General features: G+C 37.4%; 1 protein-coding gene across 1 annotated transcript; it reads left to right on the top strand.

The window, feature by feature from the left end:
* The first annotated feature begins 4,028 nt into the window (after nt 1–4,028).
* Nucleotides 4,029–4,955, top strand: LOC103563882 (olfactory receptor 12D1-like). The gene has a single exon (XM_070583892.1). The coding sequence runs from the start codon at nt 4,029–4,031 to the stop codon at nt 4,953–4,955; it is 927 nt and encodes a 308-aa protein (XP_070439993.1).
* The last annotated feature ends 4,593 nt before the right edge of the window (nt 4,956–9,548 follow it).

The following is a 9,548-nucleotide window of genomic DNA, read 5'->3' on the forward strand; positions in this document are numbered from 1 at the left end:
GAAGAGATACCTCCAGTTCCATGGGAAAGGATCTTACCAAGTGCTACTAACCACTGACACTCTTGCAGAACTAGAAAGCATTTAACCTTGGAGATACATCTCAAGGATAAAGAAGTCTCCACCTGGCATCTGGTCCTTAACAACTTCTGGAGACCTCCAAATCAAACTGACTAGAAAGAGAAGCTGCTGACGTCTGAGCCAGATAACCCCTCCCAAAATTCAGGACCAGACCTGTATTCTTACTTTTTTCCTTCATTTTATTACACCTGTTAATTTGGACAATGTTGGACTCACTTGTCTATTCGCCCCCTCCCTCTAATACATGCCAAAGAAACACCATGTTTACCCACCAATACGGCTAATATAATCCCAAACACAGCCTTAGTTTTATATTAGGATGATGACTTAGATAAAATGTTTATGACTCCTTGGAAATACGCTAATATTCCCTTGGCTTTTAGAAGTTCTTTTGGGGATACGTATATTACAAGGGACCATTGTTATGGAGAAATTTTCAAGGACTGTTACCTAATTCAAATCGAACTCATATCATGTATAATACCCAGCAAACTTACCACTGTGTATCTATAAACCTAGATGACCAATTATTAAGAAAGTTTTCTGGGTATAATGAAAAAAATTATGGCTGCTTTCCCAGTATGCCAAAACATCCAGTGCACTCATAAACCATGTTTTTGTGGATGGAATGGCCTGAAACAAAACAAAATTTAAAAATCAATGGATATCTATCAAAAATTCCACTTTAGGGGTGACCTGGAATGTCCAACCCCCTCCTGAATTTCATCTTACTGTAAGACCAGGAAGGTTATGTGAAACTTTACCTTGCAATGGCAACAACATATGTGGTGTAATAATCAGCAGTGGCCCCAAAGGGAAAAGTGAGCTTTAGGAGCTATAGGATCAGGGTTAGTATTCTTGAACAGACTGAGTTTGCCTTTAATGAAAAAAGACATTCAGAAGAAAAAAAGCATTCTAATACAAAAAGGTAAATTAGAAGGATTATTATTTCAAGAAGAAGGTAAAAGGTAGGAATACGTTTGGGCTGATAATTTAGCATTAATAAAATGGTTAGAACAAGCTGAACATATTAAGACAGAAAATGCCCATATCCAACCATGAAAAAGAACATGTCCTTTAACCCAACAAGAGATTTTAGAGACGTTAACTCAAATAGAATCTGAAGTAGCAACGGGCCGGTGGTCTTTGCTCGTGTCAGAAGCCCAAAATGTACATCTATTGAAATTACATAGCCCACCTAACTTATGAAAATTTGTTAGAGGATTCTGTAATTCACTTAAGTGTTCAATCACAGCTTGAGTATCTAAACTTACAACAAGCTCCGCCTATGATGTTGTTCAATTAGTAGGAATAGGAACAATTATAAATTCTGCTAGAAGCCTCCCTGTTGGAGGAAGATGAGCCTTATTATCAAATAATTCCCACTGGACCCCTGTATCCACTCAAATGTGTGAATTCTGACAAGGTGTGTGGCTATACCCTGGAGAGCAATGGAATCCCAAATTTACTTCTACTCGGCCCACCTATTCCTTAGTATAAGTCTCATTATCTTTAGGTGGTCTGCTTGACTAGTAAAGCCGGTATTACACCATATAGTAACAACCACATCCATGCAAACAAATGTATGGTATACAGGTAAAGGAAAATTTTGTTGGGAAGGTTTACAAAATATGTCTGTCATACTTTCTGACCTGTATTGTAATCAAAGTAGGAATTATTTTGGTATTTCCTTCAATTGATGTTTGAAAGAATTAAATGAGCTAATACATGTGAAAAACTCAAAACAATAACTTACAAAGTGAGCGTATAATAAATGTTACTTCTATTACATTCATAACATATTATATAATAAGGAATTATTAATGTGATGAGTATATAATCCCTCAAAACAACAAGAAAGGACCTTAGTAGAAAGATAAGCAAAATCCATGGCATTTATAATGGTTATTAGAAAGCTTGGAGATGTCTGATTGCACATTGATATTCCTTGGATGAAACAGACAGGGTATTTTTACCTAAAGGATAGAGAAAGAAGCAAGGATATACACTGGGAAGAGGAGCCTCATGCTTCCAGAGAAAAATGTGAGCTTTGGGATCAAAAATTCAAGAAAACAATTTACTGTTATTATCAACAGTGAAGAGTCAGATTTAGAAGAAACAAAAGCAATACTACTTCTCTATTCCCCTTCCTTTGTTTTCCATAGACATATAGCAATAAAGGAGTAGAGTGTTAAAGATAATAATCTTTCTGTACAGATCAATAGGATGTACTGGCCCTCATACCTTAACTATCATTGCCAAATTTCTTCCCATTTTATACACAGAGTTTTTCCAGGGAAGTCCCCAAGTTGAGAATGTATATCCATTCCTCTGTCTCAAGAAATAAAAGACAAGTTAACTAAGAAAACATATGAGCCATTAAGATTTGTCCTCTCCATGGTCCCAAAACTAAGAAAGAAATATAGCTTAAAAAAAAGAAAGAAAGAAAATAGGAACAAGGAAAAAATATAGAACCCAAGAAAGGAATCCCCTAAAGGGAATTCACTTGTGTTGCAAGTATGGAAATATATCCTGTTTATTCTTAGAACAATCTTTCTCAGACCCAGAGGACACATTCTCTTAGGATTTATATGTCTAGAAATCTGTGGCTCATAAAAGGCAGGCAGAATTTCAGAAAGAGAGGAAGAGGTTTTTGAAGCTGAAGAGCTTATGCTGCAATCCCAATATGAACTATCACTTCAAATATTTTTCTTCTGTTTATAATCACTGGGAATGCAAACTTGAAAAACTTTCTTAGCTGTGAATTTGAACACATAGTCAGGTAAGAGAATGATATAGGAGACAGGTTGAGCAGTTGCCCACATTTTTGTTTGCTTGCTAGTGTTAATTAAACTTTAATTCCCAGAATTTAGAGCTAGTTTCTTATGATGAACTCATTGTGTTTGTGGATTATGAAGGCTCTTTACTTCTTACATTTTTATTGCCATTTCTCACTCTCAATTCATCATACCTAGTTCTCTAGATATTTTACGAGGTAAATGTATAATCTCTAAATATTGAAATTGCAGGGAAATAAATCATTTAGTAAAGATAAGTATGGTTGCTAATTTTCTTTAAGTGTTAGGAAAAGGATTTTTTCCCAAAATTAACTTTTGAAACAATTTTGTTTTGTGGCTCAGAGAAATGAAAATTTTATTTGGCATTTCATTTGTATCTTAAATAAGAGTGGTGTTTTAACAGTATACAAAATATACATAGCTGTCAAGGAAAGCTACTCTGAATTGCTTGAAGCCAGCCTTTCATGGAAGTGTAGTAGAGGTTAGATAATTTTTCAAAGTTTCCACCAACTGTAAAGCCTAGAATCCCAAAGTCTCCCCAGAAGTGTTCCCTAGTTATATCAGTTTTTTATTCTACTCGCCTCAAATCTTTTTCTTCTCCTTTCAAGGATTTTCCAAATTTTGAATGATTCCCCTTCCATAGGAAGCACTCCAACATCTGCACTTCTATCAGATTTCCTTATAGTTCTTATTATTCTCTCCCTGCTTATTCTTCTTAAGTAGAAAGCCTTTAGGTGGTTTCTTACTAGGTCAAGAGATAGCAGTGTGGTGAAGTACTTAAAAGCTTGCTGCCTTTTAGAGCTGACTTATGCAGATGAAAGGAAATTTGTATCAGAAGGGAGATATTCAAAGTTAGAGAAGATGATAGGCTGGCAACATGCTCTGAATCCCTGGAAGAAAGATAAAAATATTAACGATAAGTTTAATAATGAAAAAAGTAGTTGAGTCACAGTCCATAAGCAAAATGTCACCTTAATATTTAATATTCTAAGGATCCAAATACTGTACAGCCTCTAAGATTGGGATTACCTAAAACAACAATGTTCTCCCTCTAAATATTGTTGTCTAGGTGGGAAAAATCCTAGGCTGAAAAGACTCTGATTCTCATTAGAGCTGGCATGCCATAGACTCTTTTGTATTTTTTTTTAAGTGATGCTGAATCAAACCTTAGTCACCGAATTTCTCCTCCTGGGATTAACAGACATCCAGATACTGCAGACTTTTCTCTTCACGGTTTTCCTTGCAATATACTTTCTCATTGTGGCTGGGAATGGAGCCATCCTGATGATTGTCATCTTTGATCCAAGACTCCACTCGCCTATGTATTTCTTCCTGGGAAATCTGTCATGTCTAGATATCTGCTACTCCACAGTGACACTGCCAAAGATGCTAGAGAACTTCCTCTCTACACACAAAGCAATTTCTTTCTTGGGGTGCATCAGCCAGCTTCACTTCTTCCACTTTCTAGGCAGCACTGAGGCCATGTTGTTGGCTGTGATGGCCTTTGACCGCTTTGTGGCTATCTGTAAACCACTTCATTACCCTCTTATCATGAATCATCAGCTCTGTACCCAGATGGCTATCACTATCTGGACCATTGGTTTTTCCCATGCCCTGCTGCACTCCATAATGACCTCTCGCTTGAACTTCTGTGGTTCCAACCATATCCATCACTTCTTCTGTGATGTTAAGCCATTGCTGGAGTTGGCTTGTGGGAACACTGAGCTCAACCAGTGGCTGCTCAATACTGTCACAGGGACCATTGGCATGGGCCCATTCTTTTTAGCACTTCTCTCCTATTTCTACATTATCATCTATCTTTTCTTCAAGACCCATTCTTGCAGCCTGCTTCACAAAGCACTGTCCACTTGTGCATCCCACTTCATGGTAGTTATTCTTTTGTATGCTCCTGTTCTTTTAACTTACATTCGTCCTGCCTCAGGTAGCTCCATGGACCAAGATCGTATCATGGCCATTATGTACAGTGTGGTCACTCCTGTACTAAATCCACTGATCTATACTTTGAGGAACAAGGAAGTGAAGGGAGCCTTGAGTAGAGTGATTAGAAGGAGGCTCTGACTTGAAGAAATCTAGAGAACTCTTCTGAGGCATAAAGAGGAAATGAGAAAGTTGAGATGTGAAATTGTGCCGCTCCTCAAATTATTTCCAATATGTATAACAGAGGGACTGAATAAAGGAAAAATAAGTCAGAAAGTATAGTCCAGTTGTGTTAAACAACATATTCCTAGGTAATACATGGGAAACTTGAACAAATGGTATACTAGCCATCAAACTCTAATGTTAAATTTGTTTTTGGAATATGAGTTAACTGATTTGTTAGATATTCTTTTGTGTTCTTGAATGAAATCAGGTATAGAAATACAGCTATACTATCCATGTAATGGGTGGTTGGATACTCCTTAGGCCTGTTTATCTGTGTGGTCCCTGTAAGTTAACATATTTTAATGTGAGCAATAAAATCATTATGCTTATATGTTAAAAATTTCAATTTAGGGCCATGGTTACTCAATTGGAAAAGTAGATGCTAATTCACGTATGAGTTAAAGGAAATTTTAAGCAGTATGGTTTCAAAACTTTGAAACCTTTGTTTCAAAGGCTTTGTTTGAAAGGCTTTGGTTCCAAAACTTCTCCTAAGTCAGTGAAACACCTTTGGGCTTAAAAAGAAAAAGCACATTGAAATAAAAGCATAACTCTCATTTTTCATATTCTTCATGGAAAGTGTTCCTAGACCCAATTCCAACATGTGGCGGGGGGCTTACCCACACCAACAAGCAGTTCTCAGAGTCCAGCAGTGTCCAAATTTCAACTCAATTCTGATACTATCTACCTGGAGATAGAAGTAGATTTCCACATTGTTACCTGTGCTTCTGATTGGCTACAAACTGGAGGTTCCAATGTTCTGCTCCAATTCAGGCTGTCAATCACAAGTCCAGGTTCTTATCTGTACTTCTGACTAACTGGCTATAAGTCAGACATTCCCATGACCCCATCTTCAGGTTTGATGAATTTGCTAGAATGGCTCACAGAACTCAAGAAAACTTGCTACTGACTAGACTACCAATTTATTATAAAGGATATTAAATGATATGAATCAAGAGCTGAAAAGAAGATAGACACAGGGCAAGGTCCTGAACAAAGGAGCTCTGTCCTTGTGGAGCTTGGGGCCTGGCATGGTGGTACATGGAAATGTTCTGTTTCCCCAACATGGAAGCTCTCCAAAAAATAAGGACTGACAAGCTATCCTTTGGGGTTTTCTGGAGGCTTCATTACGTAGTCATGAATGACTAGTTGTTGTCCATTATCAATTGATTTAACCTCAAGTCCCTCCTCTCCCAGGAAGTCAGGGAGTGTGACTGAATGTTCTAATAGTCTGATCACATGGCTGGTTCTCCTGAAAATCAGCTCCCACTTTTAGGTGGGGTAACTGAGGACAAGAGACCTCTCATTGTTCTTATTGCTCAGGAAATTCCAAACATTTGGGGAGCTGTGAGCCAGGATCTGAGGATGAAGACAAAATATATTTGAGTAATATATTTCAGTCATCTGAATGACTAAATATATATATTTATTACAAATCACAATATTGGAATCCACCCCCTGGCCTCAAACACATATTCCTTACAGCAAAACAATCATAAAAGTCAAAAAATACTTGCACATTAGCAGAATCTCATTTGGTCATTAGTAACTATCCAGTCCAACTTCAAATCATATGAAAATGTTTCCCAGGGTGAGGCCACTCAGGTTTTCATGCTTCCATTTAACTTGTTAGGTTCCAAAAGCAAGAGTGAGCTTGGCAAACAAATGACTTCACCCTTCCAGGCATCTGATATGCTCATGCCAAGAGACAATATTATTCTCTTGCTCTGAGCCTCTCTTGAGGTATTAATAAAATATTGGATTTCCCTCATTGCATAACCCACTTATTCATTCCTTTACCATCAGCTATTATTTCTCCTTCTTTCCACTTGTCATTTATTTTTTTCACAGTTTTCCACCCTTTTAAGGGACATTAGGTTCAACCACTGTGCTGGTCCAGATTGCTGGCAACAATACTAGTCTAGCAAGTGTCTCCCCTTCAGTTGACCCCCACTCACATAGGGTAGGATTACACAGGTACAGAACTAGCAGGCTGTCCTGATCACTAGGCAACACAGCAGCATTCACTGTCAGCCCCAACTTTGCCAGATAGCGTGAAAGCACAACCCACTCTATCAGGCCTCTAATAATTCTGACATAAAAATTTAAAGATGTAGTTACAGTTCCTTGCTTAGGGATCATCCCTGCTTTGGGTTCCCACAGTTGCATCCCTGGTCCTATGACCACTGCACTAGGTAGTAAAAAAGAAAGTTCTGTTGATGTGGGAAAGGATTATAAACTTGCTCCTGTATCCTCTCCCACCTCGTCTTCTCCAGATCCCCCAGAAAAGTGGAGAAATCTATCCAGTGGGGAACTTGCCTTAACCCCCTTCATGTTGAGTGTGAGCACACAATCATGAAGGTGTTTAAGCCAGTCCCTCACACCTTTATCTCTCCCCATTTTAGACAGCAAATATTTTAAATGCTCACTCCAGTTTCTATTAAATCATTACTCTGAGGATGATATGCAGTGTGATATGTCCATCTGATATATCTTTTGGTCCACTGTTGCACACTATGGGCTGTAAAGTGCACCCCTTGGTCCAAAGAAAAGTAACTCAGTGGCTCAATTTGTACAATATTTTCTGTTGCAATCCTTTAATTGTATTTTGAGCATTTGCATCTACCACTAGGCATGTGAAGCCCACTCTGGAATAATTGTCTATTCCTGTTAGGACTAATTTATAGTCCCCTGGGGCTACTGGCATTGGTCCAATGTAATTCACTTGCCAGCTATGTGTGGGGCCTTCCCCCAGGGAAATTTTCCCCATAGCCATCTGCAATTTCTGTCTCTCTCTTTGACAAACAGAGCGGTTCTTATTGGCATTTTGTGCCTTTCCAGACTGCAAGAGGAATATGTCTAGATTTGGACCATCTCTGCTTTACTGCAATCCCCCACGTCCATTCATTTCATAGACCCAGATGGCCATCTCAAGGAATCACACCAAAAGGTCCACTTGGTGGTTCTACTCACCTTCCAAATCTGGAAGAGTGTTCTTCTAATGGGCATCAACATGTCCTACTTTAATGTACCCCTTAAATTCCAAGAGTGATTTCCATAGAGTCACACTCCATATGGGTATCCCTTTAACGGTCCAGTTTTCCATTGCCCATCTACCTGACCATATAGCTGTGAAATGGGATACTATGGTATCATAAAAGGCATCATCCTACCAAACACCACCTGTCTAGACATTCATAAGCTCATGGTTTCCCACTGTACACAAAGGTGTACCCAGAAGGGTGTGGAGGAGGAAGACATTTCCTCTACCCACTCTGGGTCCTTATGGCTGGACAATGAATTAAATTCACACGATACAGAATGACAGGAGAAAACTAAACAAAGTTTTATAACACATATACATGGGACAGGCTCAGGCAAATTGAGCAACTCACCAAAATGACAGAAGTTCTCATCTTAAATACCATCCTCAGCTAAAGACAATGGAGGATGTTGAGGACAGGGAAGTCGTTTACAGGAGATTACTAGACAAGCATAGTAAACAAGGGTAAGGTTATTATGCAAATTTATGTTCTTGCCTTCCCATTGATTTAAAATTTTAACTTTTGCGCTGGCTTATTTTATTATATTTTTCTTTAACTCATTTACTTAATTGGTTTTACTTTAATCTTACTCAACTTGAGCAGCATAAAACTGCTTTCAAAATTTCTCCCTCACAACCCTTTATTAACTTCCTTTTTACGTTCAGAATTTGTCCCATGCTTGCTTTCTTCTCTTCTAGTACTTTAGGTCAAATTTATCTTTCTTAACCCAATAAAAATACTTGCATTTTTTATACCCTCTTTACTGAAAACACGCATTTTATTTCCCTTGAATACAGAGTTGTTTTCCTTGTTAATTTTTAGTAGCTTTAATTACAAATGTTAATTAGAATTTTTAACCCTTACAGACCCTAGTAAAGACTAAAAACTAAGCAATTATTAACTGTCTTTTATATCACCATTCTAAACACTTTTCATAATTTCCAGAAACATACAACTTCAGAGTAATAGACCCAAACACTTTTAGACTCTCTGCAATAAGAAGCCAAAAGTAGATAAACTTACACTTAATAATTAATGTTTAATATCTTATTTGAAAATGATCTAGTTACTCAATGAATTTTATCATTTAAATTAATCTAGCAAAACTTCAAAATTTCAAGTTGCCAAAAAGATTTTGGAATTTATTTTAAATATACATGTCATAAGACACAATTATTTTAAAAAGTTTACCCAATACTTTTATCTTTTTCACATCTATTTAATTACTCAATCCCAATACTCATTTAGATTGCCTATAAAACTTCATGAGACATTAGACAAAATTAGCCACCATTCTAAGTTATTATGCTGACAAATTTGTAACAGGGATAGCATGAGCCTTTTTTGTTTTTATTTTTTCACTAGTAAACCCAGGCTGCATGTTTGCATCATATCCAATGCTAACTCTGGAAGACATGTCCATTTAAATCAAACCAACAAACTTAAATAAGCTTTCATTTACCAAAGA

This window comes from Equus przewalskii, chromosome 19 (genome assembly GCF_037783145.1).
Source record: "Equus przewalskii isolate Varuska chromosome 19, EquPr2, whole genome shotgun sequence".
Taxonomy (NCBI): domain Eukaryota; kingdom Metazoa; phylum Chordata; class Mammalia; order Perissodactyla; family Equidae; genus Equus; species Equus przewalskii.

Coding starts and splice junctions, on each gene's coding strand:
- LOC103563882 (XM_070583892.1), top strand. CDS start 4,029: ATGCTGAATCAAACCTTAGTCACCGAATTTCTCCTCCTGGGATTAACA.